At 39.0% G+C, this 19,484-nt stretch overlaps 1 protein-coding gene across 2 annotated transcripts; it reads left to right on the forward strand.

Moving 5' to 3' along the window:
* The first annotated feature begins 82 nt into the window (after positions 1-82).
* LOC146317270 (immunoglobulin lambda-1 light chain-like) lies at positions 83-19,097 on the forward strand. Of its 2 annotated transcripts, none has more exons than XM_084732947.1 (5): positions 83-345; positions 438-764; positions 13,746-13,793; positions 17,407-17,709; positions 18,352-19,097. In XM_084732947.1, the coding sequence occupies exons 1-5, from the start codon at positions 303-305 to the stop codon at positions 18,654-18,656; spliced, it is 1,026 nt and encodes a 341-aa protein (XP_084589073.1). In that variant the 5' UTR covers positions 83-302; the 3' UTR covers positions 18,657-19,097. The 2 variants fall into 2 exon arrangements, with proteins under 2 accessions (XP_084589073.1, XP_084589074.1); XM_084732948.1 differs by lacking the exons at positions 83-345; positions 438-764 and adding exons at positions 6,144-6,290; positions 6,383-6,700.
* The last annotated feature ends 387 nt before the right edge of the window (positions 19,098-19,484 follow it).

A 19,484-nucleotide genomic window follows, 5' to 3' on the forward strand; every position in this document is an offset into this window, starting at 1 on the left:
TTACTAAATTCACCACCAACCTCAATGTGTTTGTGCTAACATGAATGTTTTTTTCTATTTCTGCATCATGGTGACCCAGATTTTTCATCTGCTGTCAGATTCAAATCAACACCAACAAACTTCAGCAGCAGCAGCTGCAGCAGCAGCCTTATCTGTGGGCCGCAGGGGCTGATGGGAGGTCTGAGGACCTGTTAGAAAGCACGTGTCCCTCGTCTGATCTCACAGCTCGTCCTTGTTTGGCCTCAGCTGCATCAGAGCGCCACTTCTCCCCAGGTTCACCAGAGGAAACACCACTGCACAAAATGCTTTTCCTCCCAGCTGCTGCTCTGTGCTGTCTGTGTTCAGGTGAGTGTTTCCAGCCAATCAGGAGCCAACAAAGTCAACCTTTAACAAACACTGTCACACTAACCTTCATCTACCTGTCTGTTTCTCTACAGCGCTGGTTGCCATGGCAGCAGAGCTGATTCAGGATCAGTTATCTTTGACCAGGAGAGTTGGTGGAAAAGTCTCCTTCAGCTGTGGAAACACTGACCAGTGTAGCAATAATTATATATTCTGGTACCAGAAGAAAGACACAGAAACATTCAGAGTTATTTTGCGAATTGATAAGAGTAATGGTCAAGTTTATTCAGGTTACAATCATCCTCAGAAAAATGATTTCTCAGTTTTGAAAAGACGGAGCAGCTATGAGTTGCAGATCCAGACAGTTAAACTCCATCATTCAGCCACCTACTACTGTACATGTTGGAAATCAGCTTCCCACAGTGAGAAATGATGCCTGCAGCCTGTACAAAAACCTCCAGATGAACAGATGTCAAACAGTGTTTGTGACAGGAAGAGAGCAGTAAACCACAGCCCAGGTTCACATATTTCACCTCCATCTCAGCCAGAGTCACAAACACACTGAACTGAGGGATTGATTTTCTTTCCTGCTGTCAGGATTGATTTCATATCATATTGATTGATATTTTGATCAGATATTCCAGCAGCTTTATTGTTGTTCCACACAGTGAGGACAAACTAACAACACAGAAGCACAATGAGGAAACAACAACAACTAAATAGAAAGAGAATCCAGATGAAAGGATCAAATAACAAACATATGTCATGTTTGAAAGTCATTTTGTTGAATCAAAGAAGAAATTGCAAAGAAAATCTTTGAGATAAAGATGAAACTGGTCTCTTTGTTGTGCTGCTGGAATAAAGTCCATTCCTCCCTCACAATACTAATCTGCTCTGAATGAAAACTCTTCCAGCAGCACTTGTTGTTTAACACCTTTCAGTAGATTTCAGCAGATCATTTCACTTGATGACATTTTCAAAGACAAATCTTGGACACATGTCAGCTCAGGATTTTGTCCTTCTAGCAGCGGCTTATTAGGACGCTGATTTTGTTGGACACATTTCCATCAGTTTCCTGTGGATGTTTCTGGTTCCCAGAGGATGAATCCTAACATTTATGGTGACCTCCTGACCTTTCCTCTAGCGCCACCATCAGGACAAAAGTGTCTGTAGACCAACACTTCAGCATCTTGAAAGTTAATGCTTTGATTTTTAATAAAGTGACTGAAAACTTTCAAGAATTCAAGACTTTGTAACATTTAAAGCTGCACAAATCAATATTTTGATCTGAACAAAGGGTGAAATGACTTTGTGTAATCGAGGGTGGACTGGTCATTGGGAGGACCAGGAGGTTTCCCAGTGGCTGTTACACAAACTGATGTAACGTTCTTTAAATGTTTGTTCTGAATTTCCAAACTCAAACTCTTGAGGAAACATCAGTTGTATTTTATTTTACACACAACAGGCTGCACTTTGTCTGAAATTAGACAAAAGCTAGAAATAATATATTAGACACTAAACAAACACAACTTTACACTAATAAGCGCTATCAAGTTGGACTTTGTATCAAATAAGTAAATTAATAATTTTTATTAGACACTTAACAAAGTTTTATCCTAATTAGGCACCACAGACCAAAATTATGATGTAAGTATAAACTACATATAATGTCATATTAGACCCAAATTCTAACCTACTATATTCAGACACTAATATACCAAATTATACTCCAGGGAGATCCTAATACCCTTTGGCCTTTATTTAACATAGTTTCACCTTCTTAAAGTGTCACTTGTTGCTCATTAGAAGCTAATTTTGCCTGATGATTAAGTCAAACCACATCAGGTCACATGGTCTCTACTTCACAAGTCCCTCGTAGCCTGGATGGATCGGTCTATGGAGACCTGTAAAGTTTGTAGGTAGTAATACACAGTGTAATACACAATACATGCTTCATTTACGCTCTTCTCACATCACTGACCAGTTAAGACCATTTAAAGCCACATCACCATCCGATCCCAGTAGACCGATCCAACCATTGGATATTTATTAATTATTTTTAAGACTTATTGGACCTTATTAGAGGGAAATTAGAGCAGCTAACATTAGCTTTCCTGCTAATGAACATTATATCTGTCACAGCTCCATTCTTCCAGTTTCCCTCCTGTTCCTCTGACTCAGTAATTTTCCACTCTACCTGCCACCCACTCCCACTTCATCAGCCCAACTCCACTCACCTGCAAGTTCAGCTGCAGCTCATTCCCAATCAGTCCTGCATATAAGACTCTCCAGGACTCTCAGTCCTTGACAGATTGTTCTTCAGCATACATGTAAGACTTTCCAGCACTCCTTACCTGCCTGATCTTCTGTTGTTGACCCTGCCTGCCTCTGACCTGCCTGCATCACCTGTCTCCTGGTAAACTCACCAGCCTTCTGTCCACAACCACGAGTTCTGCTTCAGCATCTCTGGTTTCTGTCTGCTCACCTGGTCCTGACTTCTTTATCTTGCTCTTCTGGTTTTGGACTCCTCGCCTCCTGTAAGCCCCTCTCTGTCACTTTTGCCAGCAAGTGAACGGAACTGTTCGGGGCTGAGGGCTCACGTCCTCACCCTCAATCCCGCTTCCAGGTTTGGCTTAACCCATTCCCCGAGCCTGACACCCAGAAACAGTGTGTGGTCTCTGAGCCTGAAGAATGGACTGTTAGCTGTGTTCCTTCATCTGGCCAAGTTCCCATTTTGCCTGTTTATTTACAAAAGTCTTTACCAACTGTCACAGATTTCCAGAGTGCTGCATTTGGGTCCTAAACACACCAATCACAGTACAATCTGGCCAAGCATGGACCGAGCACACTCATCATCACCTCAGTCTTGCTTGAACCGAGTGGAAGGAGTGCTTCAGCAACATGAGGCACAGCTAGCCTCCAACACAGCGGAGGCTTGGCAGACAGTGTCGGCCCTGGAGCAGGTGCTGACTTCACTAGCCACCCAGGTCCAACAGCTGGCAGCCACAATGTCACAACCCCAGAGCATTATTGACATAAAATGTCAGCTGTGATGTGATGTCATTATTTACACCAATTTCATGACTATATTACTCAATATTTTATTAAACTATAGTCTGTTATGTGATGTTATATTGTTAGTAATCAATCAATCAATCAGAATTCAGCACTTTTTATACAAACAAGAAAAAGTTCTTCATACAATCAAACAATAAAAAAGCAACACAGAAGATAAAAATAAATACATTTTCTCATCATAAAATCATATGACAACTAAAACAGGAAAACAGAATAAAATGTACAAATAAAAAGTAAATATATAAACAAATAAATAAAGTTCAATTAAAATCCAAACTAAAGACGTTGGTCTTTTAAAAATATCAACTCTCTCTGAGGCCCTCAGGTCTTCAGGCTGTTCCACAGACGTGGACCAGAGTCATGAAAGGACGCCTCACTGTGGGTTTCTGTTCTGACTCTGGGGGTTCTACAGGGTTCTACAGGGTTCACAGAATAAAATCAAATCTGATAAATAGTTCAGACCAACAGCGTTCAGAGTTTTATAAATCAATAAAATGAGTTCTGAAGCAAACAGGAAGCCACTGCAGAGCCTTTAAAGTTGGTGTAATGTGTGTTCTCTCTCTGTTCCTCATCAGAACACGTGCAGCTGAGTTTTGTAATAATTGTAATGAAGATGTTTTTTCTTAGAAAGAGCAGAAAGTGGATCATTCCAGTGGTCAGTTCTGCAGGTAATAAAAGCATTAGTGACTCTGTGTTGTGTTGAGAGAGAAACAGTCTCACTCTGCTGATGTTCTTCACTTGATAAAATGATGTTTGAATTATGTTTCTAATATGTGGCTCAAAACTAAGATGTGAATCAAAGATAACTCTGAGCTTTTTCACTTGTTCACAGGGTTTTAAGGTCACTTCTTTTGCATTGACTTTCTCTCTCTGAGCTTCAGGACCAATAATTAAGTGCTGGGTTTTGTCCTGATTGATCTGTAGAAAGTTTTCTGCCATCCAAGACTTGAGATCTAAAATACAGTTAAAAAGGACATCGAGTGTCCCTGAGTCCTCAGGAGACACAGCGATGTCCAGCTGTGGTCCATGCCTGAACAGTCCTTTCAGTTGCCTCATGTATTCTGGCTATAGATAGTTCAAAGAGTGTAATGTTCAAAAAGGAGGTCAGTCATTGTAGATGAGTGAGTGTGTGGGGGGGTTTCCATCTCAGCACTAACATCTTTTTCTCTGCTGTGAGGCCTGAAAACAAAACATAATATTTGGAGGGAGACAGAGGCGGTGATGATGTATCATTCAAAACCAGCAGCCTGAGACAACAAGGTATCTGCACATCCAGTAAATCTGATAAGGTCGATGATTCCTCTTTACAAAAAGTGTCAACTGCAGGACACTGCCAGTACATCTGTAAAAATGAAGCCATGAAACCAAGGAAACATCAGCGACAAATCTGAGAGAGTACAAGTTTCATGAGGTAACGTTTTCCAGGAGTGAGGTAGAGTCTATGTATAAAATTAAAATGAATACATTTGTGATCAGGATTTTTGGATGTACAGTCCAAGTTGTCCAAGACAGCAAATCAATCCACATTACCAAGGTCTCTTTCACACAGCTGATGGACAGATTTTGAAGATTTACGATGGAGATGCATCCGTTCACCTTCACTCTCTGTGTTGAGTTTGTTCTAAAATCCAGGATCCAGTCGACTAAATTCAAATCTAAACCAAAGTTATTGATAAGCTTGTCTATGAAGATGTGGGGTTGGATGGTGTTGAAAGCAGAACAGAAATCCACAAATAGCAGCTTGGCCTGAGTTTTGTTCCCTTCAGGATGTTTAAAAACGAGCTTTAACAGGGCGGCAGCAGCATCTTCTACTCCACCACCAGCCCTGTACGCCAACTGAAGCGGATCAAGCAGCTGCTCAGTCTGATTACAAGTTCTCTTTTTATCAGTTTGTCAAAGGACTTCATGACAAGACAAGTCAGAGCAACAGGTCTGAAATCATTCAAAACCTTGGCCTGATTGTTTTTGGCCACAGGGATTACTATGGACTGCTCCCAGCTCATCGGCTCCCTCTGTTGGTGAAGTGACAACTGAAAGGTATGGTGGGAAATGGAGGCTAATTGTTGTGCACAGGAGGAGAGCAGGTGACCACTTATTTTGTCAGGACCAGGACCTTTCTGAGCTTTAGACTGTTTCAAAGATTTGACCACAGAGCGTTTCATCAAAGCAGCTGAATCCAGAGCAAGATAGTTTGTTTTTCACATCTAAAATGTCATTACTGAAATCAAAGGTGTCAAATCTAAGATCAAACTTATTGAACTCCTGAGTCTGTTGTTTCTCAGAATTAAAACCATCGAGAGAAACTTTTTTGTTGCTTTTGTTTTTTTAAATCCAACAATAGTTTTTAAATCATCCCAAGACGACCACAAATTATTTTTGGCGTCTTCTCTTTCCAACTTCTCCTTGTAATTTTGTTTGTGTCTCCTGATTTCACTCTTTATCTCCTTTTGAAGCAGCTTCTTCTCTGTGAGGTTACCCTCTCCACATCTCACTTCTCTTCACAGCTGTTAAACAACAGATAACAGTCTGTGTTACTAAATTCACCACCAACCTCAATGTGTTTGTGCTAACATGAATGTTTTTTTCTATTTCTGCATCATGGTGACCCAGATTTTTCATCTGCTGTCAGATTCAAATCAAGACCAACAAACTTCAGCAGCAGCAGCAGCAGCCTTATCTGTGGGCAGCAGGGGCTGATGGGAGGTCTGAGGACCTGTTAGAAAGCACGTGGCCCTCGTCTGATCTCACAGCTCGTCCTTGTTTGGCCTCAGCTGCATCAGAGCGCCACTTCTCCCCAGGTTCACCAGAGGAAACACCACTGCACAAAATGCTTTTCCTCCCAGCTGCTGCTCTGTGCTGTCTGTGTTCAGGTGAGTGTTTCCAGCCAATCAGGAGCCAACAAAGTCAACCTTTAACAAACACTGTCACACTAACCTTCATCTACCTGTCTGTTTCTCTACAGCGCTGGTTGCCATGGCAGCAGAGCTGATTCAGGAGGATTTAACATTGACCAGGAGAGTTGGTGGAAAAGTCTCCTTCAGCTGTGGAAACACTAACCAGTGTAGCGATAATTATATATTCTGGTACCAGAAGAAAAAAACATTCAGAGTGATTCTGTATATTCGTAGCAGTAATGGTGATGTTTATCGTTACAGTCATCCTCAGAAAAATGATTTCTCAGCTGTGAGTAAACAGAACGGCTATGAGTTGCAGATCCAGACAGTTAAACTCGGTCATTCAGCCACCTACTACTGTAGCTGTCGGAAATCAGCTTCCCACAGTGAGAAATGATGCCTGCAGCCTGTACAAAAACCTCCAGATGAACAGATGTCAAACAGTGTTTGTGACAGGAAGAGAGCAGTAAACCACAGCCCAGGTTCACATATTTCACCTCCATCTCAGCCAGAGTCACAAACACACTGAACTGAGGGACTGATTTTCTTTCCTGCTGTCAGGATTGATTTCATATGATATTGATTGATATTTTGATCAGATATTCCAGCAGCTTTATTGTTGTTCCACACAGTGAGGACAAACTAACAACACAGAAGCACAATGAGGAAACAACAACAACTAAATAGAAAGAGAATCCAGATGAAAGGATCAAATAACAAACATATGTCATGTTTGAAAGTCATTTTGTTGAATCAAAGAAGAAATTGCAAAGAAAATCTTTGAGATAAAGATGAAACTGGTCTCTTTGTTGTGCTGCTGGAATAAAGTCCATTCCTCCCTCACAATACTAATCTGCTCTGAATGAAAACTCTTCCAGCAGCACTTGTTGTTTAACACCTTTCAGTAGATTTCAGCAGATCATTTCACTTGATGACATTTTCAAAGACAAATCTTGGACACATGTCAGCTCAGGATTTTGTCCTTCTAGCAGCGGCTTATTAGGACGCTGATTTTGTTGGACACATTTCCATCAGTTTCCTGTGGATGTTTGTGGTTCCCAGAGGATGAATCCTAACATTTATGGTGACCTCCTGACCTTTCCTCTAGCGCCACCATCAGGACAAAAGTGTCTGTAGACCAACACTTCAGCATCTAGAAAGTTAATGCTTTGATTTTTAATAAAGTGACTGAAAACTTTCAAGAATTCAAGACTTTGTAACATTTAAAGCTGCACAAATCAATATTTTGATCTGAACAAAGGGTGAAATGACTTTGTGTAATCGAGGGTGGACTGGTCATTGGGAGGACCAGGAGGTTTCCCAGTGGCTGTTACACAAACTGATGCAACAAACAAACAAACAAACAAACAAACATGTCCACAAAGGTAACATGTTAATACAGGTATAGTGTTAACCATGTTGAACATCTTAATTTGCCTAAGATGTTAGTAGTTAGCCTGTTAACAAGCTAATGTTACCCACTCACTCTGTGCTAAGGATTAATATTTTTCCTGTAAATGATATATTTTGGGGGATTTGGGAAACAAAGTTGTTTTTAATGTATTAATTCAGCTACTGAATAGGTCAGAACAACTTAGAGCCTATCACTGGTGGACAGGCTTACCAGACCTTCAAGCTGCAGTCTGTGGAAAGCCAAAAAACGGTTGATTGTTATGTCACATCTGAGTTAGGTTTTGTTTCCTCCATCCTCAGACCCTTCTATCAGACGAGCCGCACATAGTTCATGCATGCACGCATCAGTTTACCGAGGCAATTGTGAGCGAGCACAAACCAACAGACATCAACTGTGTGTAATAAAGCAGATATCTGAGAGTACAAACAACACCAGAGGAGAGAAACTACATTTCAAAACACAGACGTTTAGTTAGAAGCTACAGCAGAACTGAGAGCTGAACATGAAGAGACTTTCAGCCCAGTTGAGGCTGGTCAGACTGGCTTTATCCACACTCCAGAGCCAGTCCATCTCAGGCATGGCTCGGAGCAATTAAAGTGGTAATGGAAATACAAATCAGCGCAACACAGTTTGACTCAGTGTTGCCAAAAATGCCAGTGGAAAATCCTTGTGTGTGTTTTATGTCAGTACAGACAGTACTCACCAGAGAAGTCAATTATTTCCTTTAACACTACATCCCTCCTGTCTTTACTCTCACTCATTGACTTTCAAATACATTTCTCCTCTGGTCAGCAGTCAACATGGACAGACAGAGATTATCTTACTATAAACAGCGCGGTCAGCTCCTCTGTGGTCTCTGCTGCACACAGGTTTACAAGCAAACGTGAAGATAAATCCACTTTTTAATTCCAAAAGTTTAAAAAACAAACACTGTGTTCTCATTTGGCTGGTCTGCTGATTTGTGATTTTGAGACAGAATAGTGAAAATAAATCTGCTTTTTAATCCCAAAACATTCGCTCTGAGACAATAAAGTGGCTGGCATCAGACTATTAGTGTTTCTTCCTCCAGAAGCTCCAGTCTGCCACCGACCCTCTCCTGCAGAGCACCAGAGTCTATGTCTCAGCTCCACCCAGTCCTCTCAGCCCTCAGCAAAGCGTCACGCCAAATGTGAATGAATTCAACTGAAGGTGAAGATAAAAAGTAACTGACAAACTCCTGGGTTGAGCATGTTGCTCATTAGCCGGACTCTTTCTAAGATTCTCAGTCTGATAATTCAGTTTTATGGCACCTTTTCCTGTAGGAGGTTCCTCCACTGATTCAAGGTCTCACCAAAGGAACGTGCACGCTTAGCTGCACTTTTAGAACAGCCAGTAGGAGCCCCAGACCTGTGGATGGTTTAAGTCTACCATCATGGGCCAGATTCTCTAAATGCTGAAAACAGCCAAAGTTACGGCCATTATCCTGAAAACAAAAGCCCACTGTTCTGAAAATACACATTCTGGAGTTGGAGTTCAGTGGTTGCCAAACTCCATTTACATTTTGTTCAATTTAACCATTACAAACATCTACATCTTATACAAGATTTATTAATGATTCTTATGACTCATAAACAGACACTCATTCTGTGGACATTCAGCATTAATTTGAATTCTAATTACCATGAAACAGGCAAATAAATACAGCATAGAAATAGAAATTTGTAAGAAGGACACCATGGCCATAGTGATGTTATTGGAGAAGCAAGTATGTCAAATTAGCATGTTTCCTTGTTTTCTGGTGACATGCCATGTTCATTTTATAATTTATTACAGTATATATATTACAGATTACTCCTTTAACTTAAGGATGATTTCATTTGAAATGAACAAATTAAATCAATTTTATTTTAAAGGTGCCTAACCAAATTTTAAAAATGTGTATTTCAAAAAAGAATTATTATTATTATTTACAAATGACCAATATTTATTCAAACTTTTGGGTCAAAAGTTCATACACACTTAACCCTGGACTAGTCAGAGTCAATGGACCTGTCTGAAGATGGACACTGACCATCTGCCTTTTTAATAACTCTGCAGTCTTTGCTGTTACATAAATGATTTTATCATCAGCATACATTTGGTACTAAACATTTGCAGCTGTCAGGCAGCTCATGAATGTATAATCAAAAGAGCCATGGCCCCAGTATGGACTCTTGGGGTCCTTCCTTTTTGAAGATACGGAAGTTGCTTTTGTTTAAGTGCTGCGTGACTCCTAACAGCCTTGTGTCTCCTATGATGAAAGTCAGCACTGACATGTTGCTGCATGTCTTAGATGGTATCCATAGGAGATAAATTCCTGTTATCCATCTTTTTCTGCTAAGTTGGTAATTGTTTCTGACTCCTTGGGTGGACCAAGGTGAAGCTGTTTTACAGTCCTGATCACGGTTTCCATCTCCGTTGTCAAGAGTGGATAACTGACAGTCTGTCCATTCGATGTTTGACTTATGAGATCTGGGACTGGATCTGATCTCCTCTCAGCAGAAGTAAAATATTAGCATGTTAGAGAAGTGACATGAGTCTTTTCCTTTATGATGTCAGATTTTACGTGTTGCATCATGCTGCAAGATTACAACAGGTTGAGTAAGTCACAAAGTATCCATGGACGGAAGAGTTCAGTCTTGCTCTGTCCACTAAGACTGCAGTTGTGACGCAGGTGTTTCCTCTCCTGTGCTGATACTTCATCCAAGTGGAAAAATCAAAAACCAAACACAAAATAGCCAAAAGCAGGCAGTCTCCTTTTCTCTGTGCCTCTAACTCTTTCCAAGATTATTGAGTGGGTTGTTTGGGTTTTACTTCGGATCAGGATGAGGTGTTTGAAAAACACTCCCGACAAGACACATCCAGGTACATGAAGTGGACAAAAATGACAAGAAAATGTGGAGCCTAACAAAGCAGCCCTGCTGCTGGGAGCCATCTTGATCTTGAGTGAATGAGTATCCAGTCATTCTGTTGAGACAGGATCATGTTTCCCACCATGATACATCGCTTTTTCTTTGAACAACACCTTGTCAGTGTTTGTGAACTGAGGACATTAATTGTTGAAGTTTTAAAGTGAAATTCTTTTTCATTCTTGCTTGATATTTGACTTCAGCTGCTCAACAGTCCAGGTTTCTAGTTGTTGTATTTTGTGCTTCATAATGCACCACATGTTTTCAATGGGAGACAGGTCTGGACTGCAGGCAGGTCAGTTTAGTACCTGAACTCTTTTACTACAAAGACACGCTGTTGGAACATGTGGACAGTGTGTCTTGGCATCGACTCATTGAAATAAGCAGGGACATCTCTGATGATGCTGTCTCCACAGCCCTTCACACTGCTCTGTTCCACCTGGAACACCCAGGGTCCTCTAAGGATTCTCTTCGTGGACTACAGTTCCACTTTCACTACCATCATTCCCAACATCCTTGTGGACAAGATAACTGCCCTGGACTTCCCCCCTGCCACCTGTGGCTGGATTACAGACTTTTTAACAAACCGTCCACAGACTGTTAATTTAGGCCCCTGCAGCTCCTCCACCCTCACGCTCAGCTCTGGCTCTCCACAAGGCTGCATGCTGGGCCCACTCCTGTATACCATCTACATGCATTACTGCTCTCCCACCCACCCCACCAATACCATGATCAAGTATGCGGACGACACCACCATGGTGGGCCTCATAACCATCAGGGACGAGTGGGCGTACAATGACGAGGTGCAGCAGCTGGCAGAGTGGTGTGCCAGGAACAACCTGACCCTCAACACCATGAAAACCAAGGAGGTGGTCATAGACTTCAGGAGGCACAGAGCTGATCCTGCCCCTCTCCACATCAACAGTGACAGTGTGGTGAGGGTCCCCACCTTCAAAGTCCTGGGGTCACATATATCAGAAAACCTCTCATGGTCAGCCAACACAACATCGCTGATGAGGAAGGCCCAGCAACAAATCCACTTCTTCAGAGTCCTAAGAAGGAATAGACTTGAGAAAAGGCTACTAACTTCATAGAGAGTGTGTGACATACTCCATCACGGTGTGGTACGTTGTCTGCACAGCAGCAAAAAAAGACTACAGAGGGTGATCAAGACTGCAGAAAGAACCATCAGCTGCCTCCTGCCCTCCCTGGACGATATTGTCGGCTCTCGTTGCCTCTCCAGAACAAAAAAGATCATCTATGACCACCTCCATCCTGCTCACCTGCTCAGCCTGATGCTCTCTGAGAAGCGGTACAGGAGCATAAAGAGCAGGACAAACAGACTGAGAAACAGTTTCTTTCCATGGGCTGTCAGGACATTCAATATCCACATGATCTCAACTCTGAACTGACAATACTGTGCAATACTCACCGTTACATGAGCTAATTATAACAAGTGCAATATCTCACTTTCTGTATTATTTATTTCAAATCTAAATTATTTTATTTTTTATACATGCTCTGACTGAATGGTGTGTGTATGTGTGCTCTCCTTGTTTTTATATGTTTCATGTTATTTTTTGTTTTTACTCCAATGCCCCTTACTGATGTAGCAAGAACAATTTGGTTGTGTAGGTGTCTGTACAATGATAATAAAGACTATCTTATCTTATCTTGAAAAGACGTCGTCTGGATGGCAGCATATGTCTCTCCAAAACCTGTATGTACCTTTCAGCATTAATGAGGCCTCCACAGATGTGACAGTTACCCATGATGCCATGGGCACTAATACACCTCCATACCATCACAGCTGCTGTCTGTTGAAGTCAGTGCTGGGAACAATCTGGATGGTCCTTTTCCTCTTTAGCCCGGAGGACACGACGTCCATGATTAGTGAAAACAGTCTGAAATGTGGACTCGTCAGACCACAGGACACTTTTCCTCTTTGCGTCCGTCCATCTCAGATGAGCTCTGGTCCAGAGAAGTCTGCAGTGTTTCTGGATGTTGTTGATATCTGTCTTTGTCTTTGCATGGTAGAGTCTGAACTTACATTTGTAGATGCAGAGACAAACTGTGTTTACTGACAACGGTTTTCCAAAGTGTTCCTGAGTCCATGTAGTGTCCTTTATACAATGATGAGGGTTTTTAATGCAGTTTGTAATGCAGTGCTGCCTGAGGGGTCAAAGGTCACAGACATTCAGTGTTGGTTTTCAGTCTTGCTCCTTACATGCAGAGATTTCTCTGGATTCTCTGAATCTTTTCATGATATTATGGATTGTAGATGGTGAAATCTAATTGTATGGAAGTAATATTTGCAGTATTTCCAGGTATTTCAGTTGATATTTGCAGTAATGCAGTAAGTGAATGATTTGAAATGTGTAAAAATGTCATTAGTGTTCATTGGTAATGGTTGGGATCAGGTAAGTGTTTGTTGCTTCCTAGTAAGTGCAGCCCTCTAATGTCATGAAGTGATGCTCCTGTGAGGAGGGAGTTTTGGGGTTAACCTCAGATCAGTTAGTCAGGCGAGCAGAGAGTGGAGCCACACGCTTTGTTGACTTCTCCCTCTTTTCCTCTCATCAACGTTTCTCTCTTGGATTTAATGGCATCATTTGATTCTTTTGGACACTTTGGACACTTTTGGAGACTTTTTGTCAAGCATCTTTTTTTGTGCTGAAGTAAAGAGTTGAAGTTTACAGAGTGGTCCTGTGGATGTTTTCCATGTGGATTAGGGCGAGGGGAATCATCAGAGCATCAAGCTAAGGCTTCATTCAGTGGAAAGATACACTATTTGTTCATTTGAATTCATTTCCTCTTGGTAATGATGACATGTTGTGAGCTTTTGAAGCAGAAAAGCCTCAGCAGGGACAGGAGTCACAAAAAGTGCAGCGACAGACATTAGCATCCATAGAGCAACACTGCTAGTGTGTCTAAAAAGACAATAAAAGAAGAGACAGTCATGTTGATATGAACATTAGAGAAACACATCATGGAGCTGAAATATGATCCTGCTTCATTATTTGGACTCGTTCACCTCAGCTGACACATTCAGCAGCACACAGGTTTTTGTATCACCACTTTTCACTGTGGGAGGATACGGGTTCTACATCTTTGGTTCAGGAACTAAACTGTTTGTAACAGGTAAGAATAAAGCTTCATTTTCCTTCAGTTGTTTTCTTGAACAAGTTGAAAATGTGTTTTTAATGAGTTTCTGCTGCTTCAGTCTTTACATGTTAGTTTTTTCATCATTAGTAGAGAATTCTTGCAGCCGTGCAGCTTGTTACATCAAAAAGCTTCATAATTCCTGAAAAGATGTTTAAATCTCACTGCACAACTGAAGTTATTCTTTATTTCTGCATCACATCAAACTGATTTATATAGAAAAAGTCTGATATTGTCAAAGTTACAAATATACAGTATTTGATCATGTCAGTAATTCAGCACCATCTCTGGTTTTTATCAAACAAAATAATATATGATATTAAACATCAGTTAATATCTGTCAGTGAATGGAGCTGAAATGTCCATAACTTTAATAAATGAATATGTTGTATAGGATAATTCATCATTTTTGAAAAGGTCAAATTTACTTCATGACAATAGTATTATATATGATGGTACGTGTGTCTTTTAGTGGAATATATATTTATACATGAAGACAAAAAGATATTGAATATGACAGTAAAATAAATGTATATAATAAATGTAAATGTCTGTACATGATACAGGATGATATATAACACATACACACATATATTTATTGATTTAACTTCATACACTGAATATAAAAGATATATTACACTGAACATAACTGCAAATATATGACAGTAAACATGTTGCTGAAAGTATGTAAATACAATAATATAATATAATATAATATAATATAGTATAATATAATATAATATAATACAGGGTGTCCATAAAGTCTCTTTACAATTTAACAAATTTATTACAAAAGCAAATGAACAGACAAATGTGTGGAAATTATTAGAAAATTAAAGGTAGATGCTGAAGTTTTTTGTCTCATTTAATCCTCCTCTATATGGACACCATTAGTTGCATGAAGCTCATCAAGACGATACTCGATTTCTTGCCGTGTTCTTGGTCGTCCACTCCTCCCTTTATCCAACACTGTCCCTGTCTCCATAAATGTCTTGTTTCATGCACAAATTGACGGACGTGACGGTGGACGTCTTCCACACTTAATCCTGTAGTTTCACTGAGTCTGCGTATCCGATTTTGTTTCAATAAACCACGATACACGTTGTGCCTTTTCTTGAGGAGCAGACAATTTTAAAGGTTTATTTAACAGAAACTATTTCATCAACAGGTACCTGAAATACATAAATGCAATGTGATTAAAAACTTTGATAACCTCTGAGTACATAGAACAAATCTGATTAACAGATCTCATCAATTGATTTTGTCATAAATTTTTTAAATTGTAAAGACACTTTGTGGACACCCTGAATAATATAATATAATATAATATAATATAATATAATATAATATAATATAATATAATATAAATTATTGAACAGTAGTCGAGTGTCAATAGTTAATTTCCTGTACTGCATTATGTATCAGTCTTTATTCATTTTTTAAATACCTAAACATAACATCTGAATTGCGAATAAAAAATTAAATTATTGTGAAAAAAGTTCTGAAACCATTTATGTATTGATTTGTTTCTTTATTGATTACAGGAATGTTTCAGCTGATAAATCAATAATTATGTTATAGATATTGGAAATTATTAAAATGGCAGCGATATTTAATGTGACAGTAAACATCCTTTATCATAAAATGAATATTACCATAATACAGAAAAATGATTTTCTATCATTATATCATAATATTAACATTTTAATCATATCACAGTAACTGTATTAATTGTGTATAAGTTTAAAATTGTTATGATGAATTTTATTTATATTGATAATAATAAAATTATGTGATTAAACTGACAGGACAGATTTTAAGGTTATATTATATTATATTATATTATATTATATTATATTATATTATATTTATCCGACATCCAAATATATTATTTTCACAGATGCACTAAATATAAACGGGATATGATGCAACATAAATTCTAATATATGACAGTAAATATATTGTTTAAAGTGTTTGCATCTTTACATTTTAAAATATGTTATATTATATTAATAAATAGTTGTCTTGTGTCAACAGTGAATTTCTGTCACAGATCAATAATGTTTTGTCTTTATTCACATTTTAAATACCTGAACATCATCAATCATCTTAATAATGGATCAATATTTAAATTATAGTAAAAAAAAAACAGTTTTGAAATCACTGATGAATTGATTTGTTTATTTATTGATTATATTGGTAAATTAATCATATTTTATATATTTTGTTATCAATAAAATGGCAAGAGAAACATGTTCTTTATTGTAATATGTATGTTAGAATATATCCTTTAATACCAAACATCAGGGTTATATTATATTATATTATATTATATTATATTATATTATATTATATTATATTATATTATATTATATTATATTATATTGTTTAATAAGATAAGATAAGCTGGCTGTAGTAAAACTTGTTCTGGACTCGTCCTGCAGATTCACAGAAGATTAAATCAAAGTGAATTATACTTAATGGATGTTGTACATTGAAATAATAATAATAATAATAATAATAATAATAATAATAATAATAATAATAATAATAATAAAACTTTATTTATATAGCACTTTTCTTAACAAGGTTACAAAGTGCTGTACAGAAAAAATAAAAAAATATGAGCAGGCAAAACAAAGAAACAAAGAGAGAAACAGCAAGTAAAACACACCATAAAAGCAAAAGGAGGAAAAAACGCATAAGTTAAAAGTCACCAAATAGAGAAATCACAAGTACAGAGATAAAAATTGACTTTGATTAGTAGTTTGTAAAAGCCTTTCTATAACGGAAGGTTTTCAGCGAAGATTTAAAAGAAGCTAATGAAGTAGCCTGTCTAATTTCAATAGGGATGCTGTTCCAAAGCCGAGGGGCTCTGACAGCAAATGCCCGGTCATCTTTGGACACAAACCAGGATCTGGGGACAACTAGAGCAGCATCCATAGATCTCAGTCCCCGCTGAGGCACATAAGGGATCAAAAGGTCCTTTAAATAATTTGGAGCAAGGCCGTTTAAAGCTTTAAATATTAACAGAAGAATTTTAAAATCAATACAAAATAAAACTGTGTAGGTTGGCTAGCACCGGAGTAATGTGTCCAAAATTGTTGTTAAAATTCCAAATTAAATTGTGTTAAAATTCCAGCAGCTGTGTTTTGAATTAGTTGGAGACGATGGATGGAGCTCAGGTTGATCCCAGCATAAAGTGCATTGCAGTAATCTAATCTAGAAAAAATAAAAGTGTGAATAATTTTGTGCAAATCAATAGAGGACAAGAAAGACCGTATCTTTGAGATTTTTTTAAGCTGATAAAAGCAAGACTGGACCTCACTTTTAACTGGTTTAAAGAAAGAGTTGTCAAATGTCTACTTGTCTTTATTTTCCATCTATCATGTGGTGCCATGAGGTGCTGAGTGTGTTTGATGTGAAGGTGAATCCAGTATATGTAGTGAACTTTGTGCTGTATTGATGAGTAGTTTAGTGATCAGAGTCCATGTAGTTTCCAGGATCAGACTGAATGCAGTGCAGTGCTGTAAGCTGCTGTTGACTGTGTGAATGTGTGTCTGTGCTGCTTGTTGCTGCTGTCAAACTTCAGATGAGCAGGTAGTGAAGCCCGTGGTGAGCGTGTACCCAGCAGCATCCAGAGCCCACCTGGAGGGGAAGAGCTCCCTGCTGTGTCTGGCCTCACACATGTTTCCTCCTCTGGTCCGCTTCTCCTGGAAAAGACGAAAGGAGGACGGTTCTCTGGAGGAGCTGCCCCCTGCTGAGGGAGAGCAGCTGGGGTTCAGAGAGTTGGGATGTACAGCCGCCATCAGAGTGATCGATCAGGACGCTTTCAACACGTATAAATACGTCTGCTCCGTCCAGCACGAGGGGGACACAGTGGAAACAGAACAAGGTAATGAAGGCTTGGTGACTGTGTTCAGCAGTGATTCAGCTTCATGTGGAGTCCAGAGTTCTAGACTTTTTCACCACTGTCCCAGAACTGTTCTAAAAAAACAGTTTGAACCGTCCCAAACTAAATGTAAACTATCCCGATGTCAACATGTTTATTTACTTTATTATCATCTATATTTGTTAGTTGTTAGTGTCATAATAAAAACAGCAGACAGAACGGGGCGGTCCTCTGTCTGTACTGAGTTTACTACATCGATTCAGATTTTAACATCTGAACCAAAACATCACAGAATCAGAGTAGAGTCTGGATAAAGTTGTTGAGTTAGTAGCAAGCAGCTCCATAGACTGTTTCAATCTAATTACTAATAAAAAATACATCCATTTAAATTCAACAATCTTCATATTTTTTGTTGGTCTCACGCTGAGGAGCCGCCCAGTGACAGTAACTATAGTAACAGCATGAGAAGACACACTCTGTTGTAGTGAGCGCTCAGTTCAGTTTGACATTTATTAAGTGATAGTTATAAATACATAAATAATATTAAACACAGACTTTTGAGCTCTGAGCTCCTCCCTGGTGGAGACGCTGTCAAGGAGAACAGACGAGAACTGACATTTGTGTTTGACTCTTTTTCTGTTTCAGAGGTTTCTGCTCTTCTAACATCACCTTCACCATCACCTTCACCATCACCTTCACCATCACCTTCACCATCACCTTCACCTTCACCATCACCTTCATCATCACCATCACCTTCATCACCAACTTCATCATCACCTTCATCTTCACCTCCAGCATCCCCTTCCTTCCAGTCTGAGTGCAGGGTGAAGCTGCTCTGTGTTCTGTACACAGTGCTGATAGTGAAGAGTCTGGTGTTCTGCTGTGGACTCTCTCTGCTGAAGATCCTCAGAAACAAGGGACCGTCCACCAACTGCACACATGCTGACTGACTGTTTTCTGATGGCCTTTTCTCACCATCAGATCTCATCAATTCATCTCATTGATCACTTTGATCAGCAGTCACAAATGTCCATTTTCATGTTTTCTTCTTGCTTGTAAAATGTCTCTTTTTATGCACAGCTTAGATACAGTCATCCTAACAATATAAATACATATATACACATATATATTTGCAGTTACTGAGTGTAAATTCTGTGCTCTAGTCTTATTTTCATCCTCCACTTTATTTGCACTTTGAATTGTGACTGGTATAATCATAGAAAATGAAGCTGAATCATTAGCTGTCTGCTAGATATTTGATTGTTTCTAGTATTTTTCTCTTCTTGTCTTTCTTTTTAATACATTATGCAGAGTGTGGCAGCTTTGTCAAATTCTTTCAGTGGAACATTCTCAATAAAGTGAAAAATCACAGTGTGTGTGTTTTACAAACATCCTTGTTTTGATGGATTTCACTTTGGCTTCAGAGCAAATCATCACAAACACAATCCACTTCATTGGCCGTGTATGTTGACGCCTACAAGTCATGTGACTCTGCTTGTAAGTAGCTCTCAATATACTTTGACACAGCAGCAAGAAGAAATGTACAGGAAGATCTGAATATAAGCATACAGCTAAACAAGGACAACAAAGCTAAAGAAAGAGAAGCAAACACAAACATATAGCTGTTATATACAAGTCAGTAGGTGTGTCTGTGCCAGCAGGTTCAGTGCTGAGCCCCTTTTATAATTGTGTCACTTCATGACATTAATAATGACATGAAATCACATGAATAACACAGATGAAAGCTGAGACAGTGAGTACTGAGCGCTGAAATCAAA

Source organism: Lutjanus erythropterus, chromosome 12 (assembly GCF_056507025.1).
Source record: "Lutjanus erythropterus isolate fLutEry1 chromosome 12, fLutEry1.hap2, whole genome shotgun sequence".
Lineage (NCBI taxonomy): Eukaryota > Metazoa > Chordata > Actinopteri > Lutjaniformes > Lutjanidae > Lutjanus > Lutjanus erythropterus.

Coding starts and splice junctions, on each gene's coding strand:
- LOC146317270 (XM_084732947.1), top strand. CDS start 303: ATGCTTTTCCTCCCAGCTGCTGCTCTGTGCTGTCTGTGTTCAG. Junction 346..437: donor TCTGTGCTGTCTGTGTTCAG/GTGAGTGTTTCC, acceptor GTTTCTCTACAG/CGCTGGTTGCCATGGCAGCA. Junction 765..13,745: donor TTGGAAATCAGCTTCCCACA/GTGAGAAATGAT, acceptor TCACTGTGGGAG/GATACGGGTTCTACATCTTT.